Consider the following 23,315-nt stretch of genomic DNA (forward strand, 5'->3'; position numbering starts at 1 on the left):
ATTAGGGGGGTACTATCAATGGGTGCTTAGGCTCTTATGTTATCACAAACTTTAGAACTTACGGCCATGTTCTTATCTTGGGGTTTGATTTACCAAGTGGAATTGATACCTGTGGGGTTTCAGTTGACCCCCTCCTGACACTCCTTACCCATAGGGTTTCAATTTCTAATCCATGTACAATCCTAATGGGATCTGTGCGTATAGCTCTATATAGTTGGATGTGATATGCATTTGTAGCAGACAAATTTGCAGTGTCATTACTTGATTGTTTTAGTTGTGCTGCTTATGACATTGATACATGTGTAAAGTAAAGTTGGTGCTATCCAGTGCCATTTTCCTATTAAGGAAAATTTACCCCGGTGCCATAACATCTGATAATTCAAGTTGTCTGCAGTTGACATGTCAAGTCTGACTATTTCAGTGTGATTTTTTTCTCTATTTCTTCACTCAGATCACCAGCCACACATACACATGGAAGATTGCTAATGCATTTTGTTATAGTGATTTTGTTGTTTCGTTGTAGCAGGCAAATTGCATTGCTGGTATTACCCCAAAAAAATTACTTTTGGTGGATGAAGTAGGTGTTGAATCTGGAAATCAGGTACACACAACTCCAGTTTTTTTTGTTTAGTTAAATGCCTTGAAGAGTAAAGATGTAAACTAGGCATACCTATACAATCACCGTAGCATGTCTTATATCCATAACTACATTACGGATTCAGATATCAAGTATGTATCAGGTAGGAGATCAATCTATTTGTTTCCTTTGATACTCTCTCTCAAACATGGCCTCACTTCACGTTGCGAAGCCCTAATGGCGGTGGCGGCACTCCTCCTGTCAAGCAGGCCATACCCTTGTGTGTCACAGGCTTGTGCCTGACGCTACAGGGAGATGAGACATCGGGTGGGAGAAAGAAGCTGTCTTTGGCCGGTTGAGAGGGTCGATGAGGTTGTTTTGCAGTTTCTTGGTAGTTTCATAGAAACACGAGTTACTTCTTGTTGGTCACTGACTCCTATTTCATTTTTTTAGCTACAAAGTCAGTTGTTGAATTGGTACCTACCTGAAATATGAGGTCATATATCTTCTTCTAAATGCAGGATTTCCTTGTACTGATACAGTAGAGAACACCGCAGATTCATAGGTAAATTTTGACGAGGCTTTGTATTTCAAACTGGTCAATTGTTTTGCTACTGTATACATGATGATGTCCGTGTATCTCTGTGTTACTAATGTTTTGTGTCACTATAGTGATTCTAACACACGGATGATAATTGATATATGTATTTTGGTATGGCCGTAATTACAAGACACCCAAACCATATTATGTCGATCTATAATTTTTCACCAGTTTCCTAGATTTAGACTATTTCCTAAGAAATGATTTTGTAATCTTACTAATGAGAAGTTATTTCCATTTTAGGGTAAAGCAAACCGGCAGCGTAAAAATGATCTCTATGGAACTATCACCATAGGAGATTTTATCTGATTAGGGCAGCTGGACAGAATCTGAATTAGGTCAACTGAGCAACCATTGCTCCCTTGTACTGCGGCAAAATGATTGATGAACTTCTCCTGAAGTGATGCATTTTTGAAATGGTGAAACCTCTTGCATTACCTGGATAGCTGATCACATCACTTCTGGCATGAGTACATCAGTCTCGTGGATGGCGTCACGACATGGCTCGATTGTGGCGGCACGGTTTGGTTCGATGGCTGGGCGAGGTCGTTGGGAAAGGAGGCGGACACGGGGAAGGTGGCACGCTCAGTGCCGCTTGACCACGTCATCCCCACCGATGCCGATGAGCTCAGCCTCGGTTGCAGCGGGCTCCTGGCCGTAGCCATGGACCACCTCGAGCGGGAGCCTGCCGCGGTGGCCGACCTGTGAGGTATGTTGTTTGGTATTAGATCTTCGTTCTCAACATCCGGCTACGTCTGTTGCACACGTTGTCTCCAAATACCGGTGTGAAAATGTTTTTCTAGATCTGATCATTATGGTTCTCCAAACACAACCCATTGACTGATATTATAGTTTTTGTGGGCTTGTTCTTTACGACCTGTGAGGTATGTTGTTTGGTATTAGATCTTCGTTCTCAACATCCGGCTACGTCTGTTGCACACGTTGTATCCAAATACCGGTGTGAAAATGTTTTTCTAGATCTGATCATTATGGTTCTCCAAACACAACCCATTGACTGATATTATAGTTTTTGTGGGCTTGTTCTTTATGCATGAGAAAACAATTGTACACATAGCACTGTAGTTAGAAATAGGCTGCTCTTCTACGGCAGTTTCGGGTGATGGGATTGCTTCGAATGCTAAAGGAGGATGGGCTGGATGGTGCTAGATCTGGCAAGAAAGAGATCATTGGGTAATCTCCAAGAGTGCAGAGTTCCTACTTTTGTGCTCTGCAGCGACACCGAGATCCTTTGATCAATTCGCCATTCTCCTCCAGAAGGTTTAGGTTTATCTATGTTAGCACATAAAATGCTCACCCGCATCTTGTATGTCATGTTGATGATTTAGTCCAGTGGTGCTAACTGGGTTACTAATATGGTTCTGAGGTGATATGATGTGCTGGTGTTTGGTTTGTGATTAACATTTCATGTGAGTTAAATTGTGAAATAGACTGAAATGGTACTTATATGTGCCTAATGTTGAGTTGCTCTTACTGCTCTTGAAGGACTGGACAAGTGAGCATGAAAGTTCTGAAATATTTGGCTTTTTTTATGGCAACCATTTTGTATTGTTCTGACCGTGAGTGTATTTAATCCTGTGGCCTAAGACTTTTAAGTTGATGTTACATATTGATGGCATGCTGAGATCATTTGGGTATATCTGGATGACGCACATAGTTTATTCCTTTGCAGGTTCTTGAGGACTACCTAAAGAATTTTAGAGTCTTGGAGGGGAAGACGACGCCACCCAGCATTGGTAATATCTGGAGGACGCATTAAAAAAATATATCAGGTCCACTCCTTTGATCTTCTCTAATGTTTTTCTTTGCTGCTTGAATAGCTAGCTCTCCGTAGGTTGTAGGCTTGTAGCCTTGAAGTTCCGAATTCATAACCATTTCATATCTGGCTGTGAATAGTTACAACTGTTTGCGGACCCATTACTCGGGCAAGGCTGCCGCCGTCGCTCGCATGGTCACACCAACTACAAGCACTGGATATGGATATGTTGATAAGGTTGTCTTCATTGCACTTGTTGTTCATTAATTTACGTACATATTGGAAAAAATTATCTCAAGGCCGTCAGTCAGAGCTGCCTCTATTGAAATGGTGATTATACTTTAAATTCATCAAGATAGTACATGTTTTCAGCATAGCTAAATTCAATCTTTCTTGGGTTTGTGTTTCTGCTTTGTCTGCACCTTTTATTTTAGTAATAGTAATTTTTATAATTATACAACTGTTTCATTACATCGAAATTTATTGAAGCAATATACCCTTACAAAATTTCAAATACAAGTGAGTTTAATATGCTATACTATGCATAGGTTGCAGAACGGGTGACTGTACAAGTAGGTGTCGTTAACCTTCTATTGGAGAAACATGGAGGAACTGGCTTGCAAGGACATGCAACATGGTATGTTCTGATTACTTATTTGCATATTTAGTTCTTCCTTTTTCTGATGAAAAATGGTGGTAAACCTTTTTATTTTGTCTTCAAACATGCCTACATAGTCTGATGTTAGTTATCCAAAAGGCTCCAAATCAATTCACATTGTTCCAATGGACATCCTTGTAATATTGGTGATTAGGTTTTCATGCTACTTGTTCAAAAAAATTCGACATCTTTAGTGAATACATTCAGTTATAATCATTTTGATACTTTGCCAAATCAGGTAAACCACAATGATGATATTAGCTCAAAATAATTCTGCTGGGAGATCAAAGGAATGAGACTTTCGAGTAGGGATACTGAGTTCTCTTTGCGACGCCAATGTATGTTAAATCTGAAGTACAGCTGGTACATATGAACTTGTCCTACTGTGTTGAGCAATGTATCTTCTCCACGAGCTTTCATAGTCAGCAGATTTAATGATTCAATTGAATAAGCTAGATATGTCTACTGACAAAAATAAAGATATGTGCTACTGTTCGCCAAGAATGAAGACGGTGTTCCTGATCTTGTTGTGGAGAATCCTGTAATGCCCGGCTAAGGTAGATTAGGAAAGGGGGTCAGGATGAGGAAGAAGAGGGTAGGTGAGAGGAGACAGCAGAGGGGAGAGGTTCAATTCACTTTCTTATTTCCATGAGCCCTCACAGTGGCAACGACTGGCTTAAGTAGTTTACACACACGCGCGCCTCACACGGGCTCACTTGCATTACATGGGCTTGGCCCAGAGGGCTCTCGGGCTACGGCCCAACTTGTCCTGTAGCTGCACCATTCGTGCACTCGCTGTCCGCTGCAGGTTCAGGCGACTCGCCCTGAACTACAGGCGTGACAGGCGCCCCTCCTTGAGATGCAACGTCTTCCTAGATGTTGGCTGATGAAAAGCGCGAGCGCAAGACGTCGTAGTCTTCCCAGGTGGTGGCGTCCGCAGGAAGTGAAGACCACTGAACTCGGACTTGGCTGAGCGCGGTCGAACCTTTCTTGACCATGCGTCTTTCTTGGATGGCCACCGGGACTAGAGGTGTTGTTGTCAAGTCCGGGATCTTGGGCAACTCGGAGTAGACAGGCGAGTAGTTGGGGATGAAGGGCTTCAACTGGGAGACATGGAAGACTGGATGGACGCGGCTATCCGGCGGCAGCTCCAAGCGGTACGCCACGGCACCGAAATGCTCCAGGATGGTGAACGGGCCGAAGTACTTGTAAGCAAGCTTCCGACAGGGGCGGCTGGCGACGGATACCTGCACATAAGGTTGGAGCTTGAGGAGGACTTGGTCACCGATGGTGAAGGCGCACTCCGTGCGCTGCTTGTCTGCTTGTTTCTTGAAGCGGTCTTGTGCTCGGGTGAGGTGGCCCTGCAACATTTCTGTATGTGCTGCCCAGTCGAAGTCGCTGGTGGCCGTGTCTGATGAGATATTGTCAAGGAAAACCGGCAATCCTCCCAGATTTGGCTCGTGGCCGTAGAGTGCCTTGAATGGAGAACACATGAGAGAGCTGTGATGAGTGGAGTTGTACCAAAATTTTGCAGCAGGTAGCCACTTCTGCCATTGCTTTGGACGATCTTGGACAGCACATCGTAGATACATCTCGAGGCATTGATTGACGCGCTCGCTTTGTCCGTCCGTTCGTGGGTGGTAGGCGGCGAAGTAGAGGAGCTTGGTGCCGGCTGCGGCAAGGAGTTCCCGCCACATCGCACTTGTGAAGATCTTGTCGTGGTCGGAGACGATGGAGTGTGGCACCCCATGAAGCTTGATGATGGAATCCCAGAATGCGCGAGCTACCTACGCTGAGGTGAAGGGATGCCGGAGTGGCACAAAATGTGCAAATTTGGTGAGGCGATCCACCACCACCATGATCGAGTCGTGGCCCTCGGAGTTGGGGAGCCCCTCGACGAAATCCATCATCAAGTCGTGCCACGGTTCCGATGGAACAGGGAGAGGCTGAAGCTTCCCAACGGGGTGGCGGTGTTCATGCTTGGCTTGCTGGCAGGCGAGGCACTCATGCACGAAGTCCTCGACGGCGCGCTTGAGCCCAGGCCATGCGAACAGCTTCCGCACTCGCTGGTAGGTCGCAGTGATGCCGGAGTGCCCTCCCAGAGCATTGTCATGGAGGGCAGCGATGAGCTTGGTTTGGAGGGCAGTATTGGTGCCAATCCAAAGCCGATCACCTTGCCGAATGTTGCCCTGCCGGAGCGTGCGGCCTTGATCGTCCGGGCTGTGGACCGCCAATTGTTGCAGGAGCTCTTGAGTGGTGGCATCCGTCTCGTAGGAGTTGGCCGCCTCTTGAAGCCACTGGGGTTGACACACAGAGAGCGCGTCAAGAGCGTGCCGGTGCCCGACACGAGAGAGCGTGTCCGCTGCTCCGTTGTTCGCCCCTTTCTTGTACTTGAAGGTGAATTATAGGCCCACCAACTTGGACATGGGCTTGCGTTGCAGCTCCATGTCCAACTGTTGCTCTCCGAGTGTGCATAAGCTCTTGTGATCTGTGATGATCTCAAATGGTCCCCGCTGCAGGTATGGTCGCCACTTGTGGACAGCCATCATCACCGCGAGAAATTCCTTCTCATAGGTAGATAGCTTCTCATTCTTGACACCGAACGCCTTGCTCATGTATGCCACGGGATGGCCCTCTTGGACGAGCACTGCGCCCACACCGGTGTCACGCGCGTCCGTCTCAATGGCGAACGGGCGCTCAAAGTTGGGTAGAGCGAGGACCGGTGTTTGCACCATTGCTTGCTTGAGAAGCTCGAACGCGGCTTGAGTGCGGTCGTCCCAACGGAACCCTTTCTTGGTCAAGAGCTGGGTGAGCGGCTTGGCGAGAATCCCATAGTTGGCGACGAACTTGCGGTAATAGCCGGTGAGCCCGAGGAACCCGCGCAGTTCGGTGGCATTGCTGGGCATGGGCCAGTGGTACTGCTCGCATCCGTGGCAACTCCCTCCTTGGAGATGATGTGGCCCAAGTACTCGATGCTTGGCTGAGCAAAAGTGCACTTGGAGGCCTTGGCGTATAGCTCATGTTGGCGCAGTGTTCAGAGCACTAGTCGCAAATGTTCTTCATGTTCCTGCAGGTCAACACTAAAGACAAGGATGCCGTCGAGAAAGATGATCACAAATTTATGGATGTACTTGGAGAAAATGGAGTTCATGAGGCATTGAAAGGTGGCAGGCGCGTTGCAGAGCCCAAACAGCATGACACGGAAGTGAAAATGCCCGTGATGGGTCTTGAATGCAGTTTTTTCCTCGTCTTCTTCGTGCATGCGAATTTGGTGATAGCCGGAGCGAAGCTCAATCTTGGAGAAGTATGCGGCGCCCGCGAGCTCGTCGAGGAGCTCGTCCACGACGGGTAAAGGAAATTTGTTCTTCACCGTGACTTTGTTCAGGCGACGAAAATCGATGCAAAACCGGCAGCTGTCGTCCTTCTTCTTCACTAGCAGGACCGGCGCGGCATAGGGGCTCATGCTATGCACAATAACGCCGGCATCGAGCATGTCGCGCACTTGCAGTTCAATCTCATCTTTCTGTGCAGGGGAGTACCGGTAAGGTCTTGTGTTAATGGGAGCTGCTCCAGGCTCAAGGTTGAGGCTGTGATCATACTGCCGGTGTGGGGAAAGGGCCGTCGGCTCCACAAACACGTCCTCAAATTCACTTAGCACTTTCTGAATTTGTGGTGGTACTGGTGTTGCAGCTTCTTCTTTTTCCACTGAAGTTACGGTGACAAGCGCCGCTGTCCAAATATCGTTGACAACTTCCATCCGATGCAGCTCGTAAGCATCCAGTTCAGATATGCAAGGGAGATTGGAAGATTTGATTCCCCGCAAGTGCACCCATTTCCCTGCAGTCTGAAAAGAGATTGTTTTCTCAAGCCAATGGCAGGTCATGGGGCTATGCGCCGATAGCCAATCCATGCCTAAAACCCCATCATATGCACTGAGCTCCAGCACGCGCAAATCAGTGTGGAAAAAGTGTCCAGGAACTTGCCAAGATAGTTGCCTCGCCATGGAGTCGCAGCGCAAACGCTGGCCGTTGGCCACGCACACTGATACGGGCGGCGGTGGCTCCGTGGAAATAGACAGGCGAGTAGCAAACGACTGACTGACAAAACTGTGGGTGCTCCCCGAGTCCACCAGTAAGAGCATGACTTGATCGCCAACTTGGGCGCGCAGACGCATTATGGATGGGGCCTCTTCATAAGATAGGGCATGCTGGGAGAGTGTGTAGCATTCTGGCTCCTGGGCGGCTGGGGTATCGAGCGACTGAAGGGCGTGCACCGTGTCGTCTGAGAGGATTTCCTCGTAGTTGCTGACCTCGATCATGAGCACCTGGCCTGTGCGCTTGCACTGATGTTCCCGGCTATATTTGTCGCCGCAATGGAAACAGAGGCCATTGGCGCGCCTGAAATCGCGCAGCTGCCGCTCGCGGCCGTAGTCATCACCACCGGGTCGTGGTGGGGGAATGGCGCGAACTGGGATGGGAGCTGGCAAGGCTGGTGGTGGTCAGCCCCCTGGGGCTGTGCGGTGGCGCGGTACTCTTTGTTTCTCCAGTTTCTCTTGAATCCGGGCGAACACCGCTGCGCGAGTAATGATGTTCGGTGACTGCAGCCTGACGCCCAACCGGAGTTAGTCCTTCAACCCAAGCAGAAATTGCGAGACAAAAAATTTGGAGCTCAGCGATGGGTCGAGTGCCATTAGATGGTACATGGATGTCTCGAACTGTTGGCGATACTCTTGCACTGTCCCAGTCTGCCGCAACTGCACGAAACGATGCATTTGGACCTCAAACTCCTCATACCCAAATTCTTCCTCAACTGCAGCTCGGAAGGTTGGCCAAGTAAGCCCGGGATGTGTCTGACGAAATGCCTGCAGCCACATTGCTGCAAGCCCCTCCATGTACAGCGAGGCTGTAGTGACCCAGGTGTGTTGCGGCACTTGGTACAGGTCAAAGTAGGAAGTGCAGCGTTCCAGCCAAATTCGCGGTGCATCACCATCACACCACGGAAAATCATCCTTGGGAGGTTTGAAGATGTACTCGCTGGTGCGGCAGTGTTCTGGCGTTGTTGGCGTATGCGGGGGAAGCAGAGGCGGGCCGTGGTTGACCAGACGGGCGAAGGGAAGCTGGGCCGCGCCCTCGGTGTAGAGCAGCGGTGGCGACGTCGGGCGAACCGGCAGAGGGAGTGGCGCTTGGGGCGGATTGGTGGCTGGTGGCGGGGGTGGAACATGGTTGGAGGAGCCCATAGTCGCCATGACCCCAGAGGCGGAGAGCACGCTCGCGGCGGCCGCCGCGGCCGGATCGGCGACCGGTGTTGACTTGCGAGCCTCATCCACATCCACCTGGGTAAGGTCAATTTGCTTGGACAAATTTTTGAGCTCATGAGACACTTGCTCATTGAAGGCGAGTTGGGCCTGGAAACGCTCGTCGGCGGTGGTCTGGCTCGCATCGAGCCGGCGTATGACGGACTCAAGCAGGTTCTGGAGTTTATCGGTGGTCTCTGTCATCGCTGCAAGAACGTGCCGGGTCTGGATTGAGGGTTTGGTGGACGGCGCCGTCGTCTCGCTCCAAAACGGATCGAACCCCAGGCAGGATATTGCACGAAGTCACCAGGGTGAATCGCACCTGACCCGGTGGAATTTTTTCGATCTGGGCGGGAGGGTGTGTGGCGGCAGCAGCGTGAAGGTGGGGAGAAAAACTGGCTCTGATTACCAACTATAATGCCCGGCTAAGGTAGATCAGGAAAGGAGATCAGGATGAGGAAGAAGAGGGTAGGTGAGAGGAGACAGCAGAGGGGAGAGGTTCAATTCACTTTCTTATTAAAATGAGCCCTCACAGCGGCAACGACTGGCTTAAGTAGTTTACACACACACGCACCCCACACGGGCTCACTCGCATTACATGGGCTTGGCCCAGAGGGCTCTCGGGCTACGGCCCAACTTGACCTGTAGCTGCACCATTCGTGCACTCGCTGTCCGCTGCAAGTTCAGGCGACTCGCCCTGAACTACAGGCATGACAAATCCATTATCATAGAACCCAGGTGGGTCAGTTATTCCTGAATTTGACATTGCTTGTGATGTCGGGCTATACACTTGAAAAGCTTGCAATTTAAATACTCCCTCCGTCCGGAAATACTTGTCGGAGAAATGGATGAAAATAGATATATCTAGAACTAAAATACGTCTAGATACATCCATTTCTCCGACAAGTATTTTCGGACGGACGAAGTACTTGTAGATGTAGGTTGTTAGTCAGATACCCAGATCCGTCTCCGCCACATGCCTAACAGTCGTGGTAATCGCCGCCACCTGCCGTGGCCTGCTCCGCTGCGGAATATGGTGCTCAGGTGAGCCGCCATATTCTTTCTTACCCCTAAGACGTAAGCATACTGCAGTAGTGAGAATTGTTCTGCAAGTGATTTTTCTTTTCTTTGCGCATGTTATCAGATTTGGTGCCCAGGTGTCCCTTCGGGGACATCCAATAAAATTGGAATGATACAGAGATTTGGTGCCCAGGTTGGAGCTTGCGAAGTCAATGATATATTCTGGTTCTTGCTGTTTGATTTTGGCATCTATGTTGCAAACCACGTGTTATAGGTACCATTTCAATCTCTTGGTTATTTCATATTGCACATAAACCAGGTGATGGGAGATGTACTGTACTAAGCGGTTGAATTGTCGTGTTTACTTGGGACTATGTGGTTGCTGAAATCTGTAGTCCAGTTCGACGGTCTCACCGTTTAGGTCAGGTACCCTTCAAGCGTTTAGAATGCTAAAAGCTTCAGACCTTTGCGTTGCTTCCGTGCTTTCGCTAGACTGAACTTCTGTAAAGTACATCAACCAGAGCTTACTCTTAGATATTTGTTTAAGCAAAATTTGCTCAAATTGATTAAGGATATTGGGCCTCTAAAAGAAAAGTAAGAATCTATATTCCTAAGTAATTATAACAATTCAAGTGTGATCTTCTTGTTGCTTAATTTTCCAGATAAGATATCTTCTTGATATAGTAATCATCATGTCTCCTGTATGATGTTTTTGCTGGAAGGTTTGCTTACTTGATGTACATTTCTTTTCTTAAAATGTCTTATTAGTTGGTGTGGATGGAGGCGATGTAGAGATGAATGAGGGCGACGGAAGGAAGCAGTAGCAGCTCGATCTAGGAAGCAACAGCTGGCGCGCTCCTAGGTCTTCAACCCCTCCCCCCCCCTTCAGTCTACCGCGAGCAGCAGCCGAGTATACTCAGCTTTGTTGCTCCCACTCCTCTTCCTCCCTCTCTTTCTTATATAGGTTTCCATCTAATGGCAGCTCTCTTTCCCTTTTCCATCTCTCTGTTTTGTAGATGGCGACACACATTGAAATTGATTCTACTGTAAGCTTATTCACAGTTTTTCGTATTGATCCATCAAGGAATGGTTGTAATGAATATTTTATATGGCTACATCCAAGATATCAAGAGATCCTAATGCTATAGCATACACTCATATTAATGTATTTGATCTGAGATTGAGGATGAAATATGGCTGCTGAATGTGCTAAGACAACATAAGTGTGCACAAGCCCGCCTTAGGAGGCGCCACCAGGTGGTGCCCCAACCGCTAGTATTCTTTCAATGGGAGATGACGTTTTCGTCAATAGCAAGGTGTCTATGGTGACTTTGTCAATTATAAGACCCGCCCGCTCAAGTATCTTGAGGTGCTAATACGGATAGGACGTGCATCCACGGGTTTATATGGGTGAGTAAGTATATGCATGCAAAGTGTCTGCGTCTCTGTATTTTGTTTACAAATAATAATATATTTAAGGGTAAACATGCTTTACTTTATTCAAAATTTATAGTTTAAAGGAATGGTTAAAGGATCATGAGGGTTTATAAGCTACATGTGGCAACCCTCAGCTAAATGTAAAGTATGTTTAGCTAAATTGTGCACTTTCAAATTGGAAAGACATCCCTTCATGCACAAAAGTAACAGAAGCAAATTCCTTTGCAGTAACTTTGATTTCTTTCACCACCTAGCCAGCAATTCCCTTTTTATCTTTTTGTTGTTGAAAACATACAATACATTTTTTTTGGAAATTAGAAAAATTACAATACATGTCAGGTTAACACACACACACACACACGCACGCACGCGCGCACGCGCGCACCCCCCCCCCCCCCCCCCCCCCCCCCCCCCCCCCCCCCCCCCCCCCCCCCCCCACACACGCACGCACGCACACACACACACACACTCCAGTTCCCAGCTGGTAAGACCTCTTCCAATGCAAATGTGCTTAGATGAGGTGCTAAGTGTATTAAATACCTTAGCAACTCAACTCCTCAATGCATAGGTGCTTTGTTGGTAAGCACACTTTACTTAATGAGTTAGCACCTAAAGTCTTTCATGCATTGGCCAAATTGTTTCATTTAAGTGGTTTGCCTAGGTTCTCGCGCTTGGCATTGGTTCTTCCTGGGGTCATCAAAGTACTCTCTCCCCTCCTTAAATGTTATGCCATGTCATTTTTTTTTATGTGACATGCTTAGCACCGTCCACGGTGGAGCACTGGGAAGGGCCTAATGGTCCAGTGTCGTGGGCCAGCGTCACAAGCCCAGAACATGTAAGTAAGATTGGGTGGAAATGGAATAAGGGGACACCAGCAGGGGCTTCCTGCAAAGTGGTTGACTTGCCTACCTTGCCTCCTGCGTCTCCGCCGGGTTCCCGTCGCTGCACTCGGGCCCCGCCAACTCCAAAAACCCTAACCAAGCAAGCCCACCTTTCAGTCCCAAAACCCTCCCCACACCCTTCCCGCCGCCGCACGCCCGCCTCCCGTCCGCCGCCGCTGCTGCCGCCATGGACGCCGACACGTCGCGCCAGGTGCGCGTGCGCTTCGTCACGAAGCTGCCGCCTCCGCTCCGCGCGCCGCCCACCGCCATCGCGGTCCCCGCCGAGCTCTCCCGCATGGGCCTCTCCGAGATCGTCAACAGCCTCCTCCTCTCCGGTGAGCGCATCCGCATCCGCACCCTAGCCCTGGCCTCGGTACGACGGGGATTTTTCGTTTTCTACTAAGCCGGTCGCTCCGTTTCGCAGCCGAGCCGGACCACCAGGCGCAGCCCTTCGACTTCATCGTGGATGGCGAGCTCGTGCGGATGCCGCTCCATCAGTTCCTGCTCGCCAAGGGCATCTCGGCGGTAATGAATTCGTGTTTGGGAATTTTTTGTTTTAGAGGTGTTTCTGTGCGATGGACGTGGTTGTGAAAATTGCGTGGGGATTTTGTTTGCAGGAGCGGGTGCTTGAGCTCGAGTACATAAAGGCCGTGGCGCCGAGGAAGCAGGAGCCACCATTGCCACACGATGACTGGGTTAGCGCGGTTGATGGGTCCAACCCAAGGTATGGCTGTGGTCTTATGAGGATTTAGTTGGTCAATGATGCTCTAATTTGTCAAGGACTTGCGGCGATGTGTCTATTGGGTACAATTGGATGAAGTGGCATTCTATTTTTGGATTTGAGGGATGCCTTGCCTTAGTTGGATAGCAAGTGGCTACTTGATGCCAAAAAAAAAAAACCCTGATTATGTCCATTTTCGGTTCACAGTAGGTTCTAGTTGAGCTGGCGAAGGTTAAAATGAGGATCATCATCGGTCTGCTTGCATAAATGGTTTATGAATACTTTAATAATCCATTGTTTAGATACTTCTCTATACCATGCCACACTGGCTTCCCCTGTAGAAGCAGGGGATATGTTGTGATCAAGTGGTAATACTGAGGGACGATAACATCAACTTCAAAGTAAGCTGAAATAGAGGGCAGATTCGTATTCTGACATGCTGTTGTGCTCAGGCAATGTCAAAAAACGAGTTGGTTTTCGAATATCTGTTTCCTAGGACATGCTTTAGGCAACTATCTCGTGTAAATGATATGTATCATCAAGGAAACGATTTATGAAGGTTAAAGAATCAGGATTGTACCTATGTGTCACCTGTGCAATATTTCTAGTACTTTCCTGCCAAGAAGGTTCTAAACATTCTTGAGAAGTTTGATTAGTAAGCAATAGAACGTTTATGGCTTGGATGAGGTTTTGAGTGTGACTCACCTTGCTTATCAATATTTTCGTAAGACACTTGTAAATTATTGATACAACTAAAAGGAGCTAACCCTTAAATAGCCAAGCCAAGATATATTCAAGCCTTTTAAGGCTTTAGTAAAATTTAGTTGTGTGCCTTCCTAAGCCAGAGAGTCGTGACCGAGAAATCCTAGGCTTCCCAATTACTATATCATTCTGGGGCTGGTCTTTTGCGAGTTAAAAGATTCGACATGTAACTGCACTAACTAACCCAATTGAAACCCTGTAAAAATATCCTCTTTGGTGTCTCAACCGGATCAGTATTGTACAACTATGCACTCGTTCACAGTTACATAGTGGCATCTTTGATCGTTTACTTGATATGCATAAACCCGCCTTTTTTTTCAAGCGAACCATCTACATTGTTGACCATTCTTTGATGTTTGCTTCTTTGTGGATTCCAGTATTACTAAACCACTTATCTTTTGGCAGCTTCATATTAACAGGTTGCTATGATGGTCTTGCAAGGTGTGCATCTATCAGATCTTCTGTTTATTCTGTTTGACCCTGTTTTTTAAAAAGCGAATAAACAGTGTCAATTGTTGCATAAAAAGTACTCCCTCTGTAAACTAATATAAGAGTGTTTGGATCACTAAACTAGTAATCTAAACACTCTTATATTAATTTACGGAGGGAGATGTAGTACTTTTGTATGTCTTACCTTTTTAAATTCCATTCTTGCATAGAATATGGAAAGATGCAGCTGAATGTACACAAGTTTTGGAGGGACACAGTGGTGCAATTACTTCTGCCAGCTTCATCAATAAAGGTTACTTTACTAAAAATATTTAATATTTATTAAAATTGATATACTGGTACATTCCTGTTGCTAATTGTTTTCCTACCATTGCCAGTATCAGGCCATATGTATCTTGAAGCAAACTAACTTGAATAATGTTGTTCCAGGAGTTGAAACTGATGGCAGTTTGCATGTTGTGACTGGCTCAAAGGATAGGTCATTGCGCCTGTTCAAGGTAAATCTACGCAGTTTTCGTTTTCCAAGACTTGTTTTATTTACGCTGTAACATATACTTCTTTCGATCTTAAATTATGCTATGCATTTCTTGAAGTTTGATACTTCAGTCACCATCGGCTCCTCGAAGCGAATTGGAGCTTACAAAATTCTTCCTGGCCATACATCATCTATTCAAAGTATTGCTGTTGACCCTTCCAGAAATATGGTAATGATTCACTTGATCTGATGTTGCACAACAATGTTATATTATTATTTTTATCCTGATTTCTTCTTCTGAACGTATTTTTCCGTACCTAGATATGTTCTGCTTCCTGGGATACCACTATTAAGCTATGGGCAGTCGAAGGATCTGAAGAAGATGGCGACACCGTCTCTGTGAAAAAGAGAAGGATGAACTCTGATGCATCTGGACCTGAAGAGTCTCAGTTAGAGGTACTTGTTAGTTATGTTGTAATCCAAATTCTTGGTTCCTATACGCGTAATGCCTGTGTGGTGAAGTATATTTATCTGTTGCTTGATATATTTAAGAAGCCAAGTACGTGTCATTCTATTTTGTGTATGTGGTGTTTTTTTATTCCATTTTGTATATGCTGTTTTTTTATTCCAGTCCAAGTAGTATGAATACACAGCAGAGGTAAAAATGGTTTGGTTCTATCAAAGTTGTAAGCTACTCTTGACTTTTTCATAGTAACTGGACCTCTTTATTCCATTTATTCACTTGAAAATGGGCCTTGGCTTGTTTTTGAAATCCTTGTGCTACAATGGATTCATTGGTTGTCATGAACTCATGTTAAATCCTGTTGAACTCACACTTTTTATCCTGTTGTACTCCAGGGTTCAGCATCTTCAACACTTCTGGGACATACACAATGTGTTTCTTCTGTTGCTTGGCCTGAGCAGCGAACAATATATTCGGCATCTTGGGATCATTCTGTTCGGCAGTGGGATGCTCAAACAGGGAGAGAAACATGGAACATGGTATGGCGAGAGAAATAGATTGCAAATTATGTAGTGCACTCTGTTGTTATCTGACTAGCTGTGAAAACAAATCATATGCTGTTTTTGTGCTAGCATAGCAGTAGGGATAGGAACAACTTTTCAAGCTGGGTGCTGATTTTCTAGTTTATCTCAGTTTTGCCTCCTGCAAACTGAAAGAGTACACACTCTATCATCAACTCATTTGTACAGTCCAAACAGTATATTTGTCCAGCGGTCATATGACTAGTGCAGCTCTATTGCTCTGTTTCATAACTGTACCAATCTTATTCTATTTTATCTCCAATCTTTCTTCCAGTTTTGTGGGAAGGCCTTGAATTGTTTGGACTGTGGTGGCGAGGGCTCTTCACTGATTGCAGCTGCTGGTTCTGACCCTGTATTGAGGGTATGGGATCCCCGCAAACCTGGTAAACATACTAAGCACTATGTTTTGTATAGCTTTGTTGGAAACACATTCAAATTAGCTCATATGTTTTCCTTTGATCAGGAACGACAGCTCCTATTTTCCAGTTCTCTTCACACTCAAGCTGGATCTCCGCCTGCAAATGGCATCCAAGTTCCTGGTTTCATTTGATATCATCCTCGTTTGATGGGAAAGTGATGTTGTGGGATCTAAGAACAGCTGTAAGATTCTGTAAATCTCATTTACTTCCTGATTTGTTCTCTTTCTTTCAAATCACTGCGTAAACATACAATTAATGGTTTTGCTCCTGCTGTAGTGGCCTCTGGCTTCTGTGGACTCCCACAAAGATAAGGTAAACCTTTTATTTTGTGGTTACCATTTCCATACTTCTAGGACAAATGAGATGCTCAACAGAACTCACTGGATGTAGGTTTTATGCGCCGATTGGTGGAAAGGAGACAGCGTGATAAGTGGTGGAGCTGATTCCAAGCTGTGTATCTCATCAGGGGTTGAGATAGCGTGACGAGGATTCCCTCCTGTATGTTCTTGTGCTATCAAGGTTTTAACCAATCTCAGTTTGAATCGTTTTAAACAATCCAGTTTTATAACCATTTATTTCGTCTTGCATAACCAGCCTTAGCTTCCTTTGTTGAACTCCTTGCATGTTTTGCAGCTAACAGCTGTTCAATCCAGACTATATTGGTTGACAAGACATCCCGAAAACCAAACCATGCCAATTATGGTTGGAAGCACGTGCACCCTATTGTCAGATCATGACTTCAAATGAAGTTGTTGCATCCTATGCCAGCGCTTGCGCATAAGTAGATCCATGTTAGGGGTCACCAGATTTTGCAATCAAGTTTTGTTTTGTGCTCCTTATTTGCTGAAACTGTGAAAAGCCAACACATTTATAACAATGTTGTGATTCATACTTTCGAGATAATTGTTCTAGCATGTTAAATTCCAGATTGTTTTTGCTTCGGCAATTTTTTGTTTTTGTTTTACTTAAGGATATACACTTGCTTGTGTCATAAGATCTCTTCTCTCTCACAGCTGACCTAACAGCTCTATGAGCTTGCACGGTGGTACCCACCCTGCACACGGCATCTGCACGGTGTCCTCAAGTGCAGCCTGCCCTTTTCCTGACCCAAATCTTGAGCAGATGTAGACTCTGAAACGCAGTGCAGACAAGGAGATGACCAAACTCGTTGCATATGGCCGGACTTTCTGTGCACGCTGCCTTCTGTACCCTATAAATAGCAAGCAGCACCTGCTATCTCTCCCACACAACACTCAAACCACACTGCCAGAGCTAGCCAGTGCACACGTCGAGCAATATGGCTACGAAAAACTCTGCTGTCTTCCTCCTCGGGCTTCTTCTCTCTTGCGTTGCCATGAGCAGCGCGGCGAGAATTCTAGAAGAGACCATTTCTTCCAAGGAGGAGCACCAGCCCGAGGTGCCATCGCTTCCCAAAGTAGAACTGCCACCGTTCCCGGAAGTGCATCTGCCACCTAAGCCTGAGCTTCCCAAGGTGGAGCTGCCGCCGCTCCCGGAGGTGCACTTGCCATCTAAGCCTGAGTTGCCCAAGGTGGAGCTGCCACTTAAGCCGGAGCTGCCCAAGGTGGAGCTGCCAACGTTCCCGGAGGTTCACTTGCCACCCAAGCCGAAGCTGCCCAAGATGGAGCTGTCAACGTTCCCAGAGGTTCACCTGCCACCCAAGCCGGAGATGCCCACTGGTCCTGGGTTCCACCTCCCGGAGCCGGAGGCCAAGCCATGAGAACTGCCTTATCAATATTGTTGCCTTGTTGTACCTCCTCTGCTCCTCGTACATGTACCTATTTGTCGCGTCGTGTCCATGGTCTGATTGTTTAGTTGTGGTTTTCAGCGAGTGTTGTGAGTGATCTACTCATATGTTGGTATATATGAGAAATTTATATTTTGTTCTCACAATTACCCTTTTCTCATTAGGGTGCTTCTTAAGTATGCATACTTCCTTACAACAATTTTTACAGCAAGCTTTTTTGACTGCATCAATAAAACATAAAAGCCCAAACATTTTTTCTTCGACCTCAAGCCGTCCTAGCTTTAACAGCTGATATTTAGAACCCACACATTGTTGTTGAGTTTGCATCAATAGTACTAATGCTTGAGTAAGAGGGTGTCTCGGGGGTGTCCCAGAATCACACTGTTCTTGGGTGCGTGGGCGTGGTAGCTCACTTCCGTGTTGTATGGCCGCTTGGTCTCTCCTTTTGTAATTTTTTTACTTGACCTGGTCCTTATTTTAACTCCATGTCGTATCCTAGCATCGAGCGAATGGAGGTGGCAGTGATCTGGGTGTCAAGTGTCAACACAAACGCCGCTGATGAGGAGTGCAGGACCACTTTTTTGTTACCTTACTCCAGATTTTTGGTGTTCCATTCGGCGGGTAAATATGTCCCAATCTGTTCTTGTGTAGGATGAAATCTATATAGGTTGGCCAAATTCAAAAGCCAAACAATAAGACAACAACAATCAAACCAACGTGACCGAGTGCTCAACACTTAAGTACCACACCGGCAGAGCAAGCAAATTAAGCAGGGTTTGTTGGTAAAGTAACTATCTTAATAATAGTACACTTCAGGACCTTGGCAAGTAGACAAGTTTGGAGACCCAAAAGGGCAATTGAACCAGACACTGAACTCAAAATTTTATCTAATTTTCATTGTCTCTACTAATTGTATCCGATCTGGGAAAAATCTGACAAACGGACGTGCGCGTGTTATTCTTATAGCGTAACCTCTGGGGTGCCGCCAGTCGTCTAGCTCAGATGCTGGAGAAGGAAGAAAAGGGAGGAGTCTAGTTGGCGGCAGCTAGCAATGGCAATTGCTGATGTACAAACTTGCTTGTGTTCTTGTGCCACCTAATGGTCCCCTGGATAAGGCGTTTAGTCTTAGCAGCTGGCCTAACAATTGCGTGTCTATCCTCAACATCAGCCGCAAAAGCCGAAAGAACTCTCTAATCTCTCTTCACCCAATTCGTAAGCAGGTGGCCAGACTGAGACTCGAAATTAAAGAGCACACATAAAACCGGGAACTGCAGGTGAGTAGGTGAACAGACTCGTTGCAAAGCATTGGACCCAAGACACTCAAGCGTTTCTTAACTCTATAAATGGAATGCAGCACCTGCTATCTCTCCCACAACAAAACCACACCACAGAGCTAGCTAGTACAACCATAGTCGTCCATCAAAATGGCTTCGAGAAACACTGCTGCATTCCTTGTCGGGCTGCTCCTCTCGTGCGTCCCCATGAGCAGCGCGGCAAGAATTCTGGAGGAGGAGACAGCTCCGTCCAAAGGCGAAGAGCACCTGCCGGAGCTACCAATGCTTCCCAAGGTTGAGCTGCCACCATTCCCGGAGGTACATCTGCCACCGAAGCCCGAGCTGCCCAAGGTAGAGCTGCGGTCGTTCCCTGAGGTGCACCTGCCATCAAAGCCCGAGCTGCCAACGTTCCCGGAGGTGCACCTTCCAGCCAAGCCGGAGCTGCCTAAGATGGAGCTGCCGCCAAAGCCAGAGATGCCCACCATCCCGGAGTTCCACTTCCCGGAGCCGGAGGCTAAGCCATGAAGACTGTCTTCACTTATCTTCTTTTTGCTCGTGCTCCTACATGTATCCTTTGCTCGTGTTGTGTCTTTCATGGGATTGTTTAGTGTGTATTTTCCGTGAGTCATTTGTGTGATATCAAGCGCTTATCTATGGCGCCTATTTAGATGGAATGTACATGAACAATACAGATGGATGTTTACATTAACAAGGTGACAGCTGAGTTCCACAATTAATTGAGCAACCATCTTCTTAACTAATGGAAAAGGCAAAGCTTTGCCTTATTTCAAGTACATTGATGTATACATATAATAGTGTCGATTGCACACTTTTCCTTTTAACTTAAAAATATTTGAAAAGCACGCTCATGCATGATTCATCCTTATCAGTAATTCCAATCGGAACTTTTTGCCCGATAAACCACCGCACGGAATCCTAACTCTGGCACGCAATATTTACGGCACATGCATTGTCCTTTGAGTTTGGCGTTGTTAGGCCTAGATACCTTGCGAATTAAGTAGGGTTTGGTTACCGTACGGAAATCCAGGCACCGTTCTGAAATTCCTAGGAGTGATATGAACAATCTCATGGGCATGAAGGTATCGGCGGGAGATGGGTGGTAGCAAATTCTTGAAATCCTGCCAGTTAGAGGGCTCAGACTTTGTTCATATTCGATGAATTCTCCTTTAAATAACTTAAAAAAAGAAACGTGAGACAACCTTGTGGAATTGCAACGACGTCTCCACCTAGGTTTGATCAATATGTAGAGCAGATCACATACCATTGGTGTATTTTGCGTGATCAATAAACCCAAATATCTTGTTATCTTCTTAATAATAGCTCAATGGTGTTAATACTCCCGGTCATAATTTTTATGTGAATAGATTGAAAATAGCTTGAAAGATGAATAGGCAACTACTAATCGAGTTTGGCGGTGGAGTTTGCTTGCTATTGGTGAGCGCTGATGCCTCCCGCATGGGTGCTTCTGCTAGGTTGCATCTTAGGTCTAGTTGCTACTTGATACACAATGTTTCTTGTTGTCATGGTTTTTTGGTTATCCTTAAATCAACCATTCTTTATATGGTTTTTGATCTAGTTTTGTTCAGTCTTGTTCTGTAAGAAATGGAGAGAAGCTCCCTGGCCTCTTAATGAAGCTTCTGTTAGAAAATATATCTAACGGTCAAGCTTCCTTACCACTACCTTTGTTTCAAATTAAACTGTCAAAACGTCTTTATATTTAGGAACAGAGGTGTAGTTTTTACCGCTTGGTTTGCGTACATTATTTTTTCCACCAACAAAACATAAAAGTCCATTTACCTCAACAGTCTTAACACTGGCGAGCAGGAGGGTGTCCAATTAGTGCATGCATCACCAGCATATCGAGCAAAAAGGAGGTGGTAGGGATCTGCATGTCATTTGTCAATATTCCTGCATGTCATTTGTCAATATACGATGCTGATGAGGGGGGCAGGACCATTTTTTTAATCTTGATTCGTATTGTGGTGCTAGTACGTTGGACAAATATGTCTCAATTTGTTGTTTCGTACGATGAAATCGATAGGTTCGCAATGTTCGAAAGCCTAATAATAATGGACCCCAATCCCTGGCGACCGTTCGACAGGAGGGATGGCAAACACGAACCCCCGGAATGGTAGTTTATGTGGCTGGGGGTTACGTTTCTCAAAACTGCCGTGGCAGTTTGTTTAAAATGCGGGAAGTTTTGAGCAGAAACAGTTCTGGGGCCGTTCGACGGGATTTGGTCTCTGACAAACGTTCGCCAGATAGCTTTACCGATAATAATATAACAAATTACCAAACCAATGTCATAGAGTGCCCGACTATAAAATATTTTACCGAGACCCCACATTAGCATAGTGAACACATCTCTAGTTAAGTGCTCGAGCAAGCAAACTATCAAGATTTGAAGCTCAAGTAACTTAACTATCTTAATAATAAATATGGAGACAAATAGGCAATAACTTTCCTGCCACGATCAACAACGATATGTTGGATATGACCAGCTAAAACCAAACCATGCCAATTATGGTTCGAAGCATGTGCTCTCTATATTGTCAGATCAAAATGTCAAATGAAAATTTGCCGCCTTAGAGCATCTCCAGCCGTTGGCCCCTCGGAAGGCGCGTAAAATCGCCGCCTGGGGACGAGCCGGCGCTAAAATCGGCATGGGGGCGAGCGGATTCCCAGCCGCTCGCCCCAGGGTCGCCCCCAGACGCGGAATTTTTTAAAAAAAAGGGGATTCAGCAAAGTTCGGCAAATTGGACAAAACGTTCGGCTAAAGTTCGGCAAACTTGACATATATTCGACATATTCGACGTTACATAAGTTATTTAAAAAAACCCAACTAAGGGGCGAAGAAGTCGCTGAGCGCGGCGAAGTCGCTGATGTCGCCACCATCCTCCTCGTTGTCGGCGGCCTTCTCCTTCTTGACGTGGCCGCCCCTGCTGGACCCCTGCCCGGCGTCGCCCTGGCGGACCGGTGGCGGCGGCGTGTTGTCGTCGCTGTCGTCGAGGACGACTATGCCTCCCTCGTCCCGGCCACGGCGCCGAGCTTCGAACCGCTCGTAGGCGAGGCGCTGGCGCTCCAGCTCCGTGCGTGCCCAGTCTTCACGCGCCCATTTGAAGGCCGTCGCGTCGTCAACCTCCTCCTCCTTGACGCCGCTGGTGAGCCTGGGCTCCGTCTTCACGACGGGGAGCCCCAGCTCCGTCTTGACGGCGGCGAGCCCCGACTCCGTCTTTGGCTTGACGTAGCGCGGAGGAGTCGAGGAGGAGGCGCGCCTGCCGTCCTCGTTGATGACGATGCCAACGCTCTGGGTGCATCGGTCGAGCGGTGTCTCCGCGGCGGGCTCGGCCTTGACGCCGAACAGCGCCGGCGAACCGGAGGAATGGGAGGAGGAGTGGAAGGAGGACTGAAAGGAGGAAGACGAGGAGGAGCTGAACCTCCTAGGCACCCATTGCCAGGCGCTCCGACAGGCGGGCGGGGCGGCCGCTGCGGCTGGGTATGCCAGCGGCGGGTTATTGCCTCCCTCGAGGTAAGCCAACACCTCGTGGAGTGTGCGCCCGGGGCGCCTCACCATACGCGGCGTCCATCGCTGTTCTTGACGCCGCCCACCACTGACGCCCCGTTGGTGGGCGCCAGGCGCTGTGCCTGCTGGTGCTGGAAGTACGCCGCCCACGATGCGTGGTTGTCGGCGGCGTACTGGGGGAGGGCGCGCTGCTCCTCCGGCAGGGACGCCCGCACGCGGTCGACCTCGGCGGTGAAGATGCCAGGGCGCGCGTCGACGTCGGGCACCGGGGGGATGGGGATGGCCCCGTTGCCGAGCCTCCACCCCATCGGCCCGACACGCATGTCCGTCAGCACCGGGTTGTTGGCCTCGAAGAGGAGGTACGCCTCCCACTCATGGACCGAGCGGCGGCCGAAGCCGTTGGCCGCCGCTGCATCGCCCGGGAAGCGTTCAACCATCGCTGAGAGGGAAGGGAAGGGGAGGAAATGGGAGATAGGCAGAGCTCGGTGGCAGAGGGGAGAGAGGCAGAGCTCGGCGACTGGTTTGGGCTCGGGCTGGTGTGGCCAGCGGCGAGGGGTAGCCGCTGGTTTTATAGCCCCACGCCGTGTGTACGCGTGGCGGGAGGGGAGGCGTCGCCTCAC

General features: G+C 47.5%; 3 protein-coding genes and 1 pseudogene across 4 annotated transcripts; 3 read left to right on the forward strand and 1 right to left on the reverse strand.

The window, feature by feature from the left end:
- Window positions 1–8,286: 8,286 nt before the first annotated feature.
- Window positions 8,287–12,430, reverse strand: LOC125518689 (annotated as a pseudogene).
- Window positions 12,287–17,058, forward strand: LOC125522048 (ribosome biogenesis protein WDR12 homolog). Of its 2 annotated transcripts, none has more exons than XM_048687118.1 (14): window positions 12,287–12,576; window positions 12,666–12,766; window positions 12,859–12,965; window positions 14,130–14,165; window positions 14,384–14,466; window positions 14,604–14,671; window positions 14,768–14,878; window positions 14,971–15,105; window positions 15,508–15,651; window positions 15,968–16,076; window positions 16,157–16,293; window positions 16,389–16,424; window positions 16,503–16,631; window positions 16,746–17,058. In XM_048687118.1, the coding sequence occupies exons 1-13, from the start codon at window positions 12,429–12,431 to the stop codon at window positions 16,593–16,595; spliced, it is 1,308 nt and encodes a 435-aa protein (XP_048543075.1). In that variant the 5' UTR covers window positions 12,287–12,428; the 3' UTR covers window positions 16,596–16,631; window positions 16,746–17,058. The 2 variants fall into 2 exon arrangements, with proteins under 2 accessions (XP_048543075.1, XP_048543076.1); XM_048687119.1 differs by having other exon boundaries at window positions 16,503–16,610.
- Window positions 17,059–17,347: 289 nt separating this feature from the next.
- Window positions 17,348–18,023, forward strand: LOC125522049 (protein PELPK1-like). Its single transcript, XM_048687120.1, has one exon. The coding sequence runs from the start codon at window positions 17,410–17,412 to the stop codon at window positions 17,848–17,850; it is 441 nt and encodes a 146-aa protein (XP_048543077.1). The 5' UTR covers window positions 17,348–17,409; the 3' UTR covers window positions 17,851–18,023.
- A 1,229-nt stretch (window positions 18,024–19,252) lies between these two features.
- On the forward strand, window positions 19,253–19,908 carry LOC125522256 (protein PELPK1-like). Its single transcript, XM_048687333.1, has one exon. It carries the CDS (start codon window positions 19,302–19,304, stop codon window positions 19,674–19,676), a length of 375 nt encoding a protein of 124 aa, XP_048543290.1. The 5' UTR covers window positions 19,253–19,301; the 3' UTR covers window positions 19,677–19,908.
- Window positions 19,909–23,315: the final 3,407 nt, after the last annotated feature.

The sequence above is a fragment of the Triticum urartu genome, chromosome 7, assembly GCF_003073215.2.
Source record: "Triticum urartu cultivar G1812 chromosome 7, Tu2.1, whole genome shotgun sequence".
NCBI classification, from domain to species: domain Eukaryota; kingdom Viridiplantae; phylum Streptophyta; class Magnoliopsida; order Poales; family Poaceae; genus Triticum; species Triticum urartu.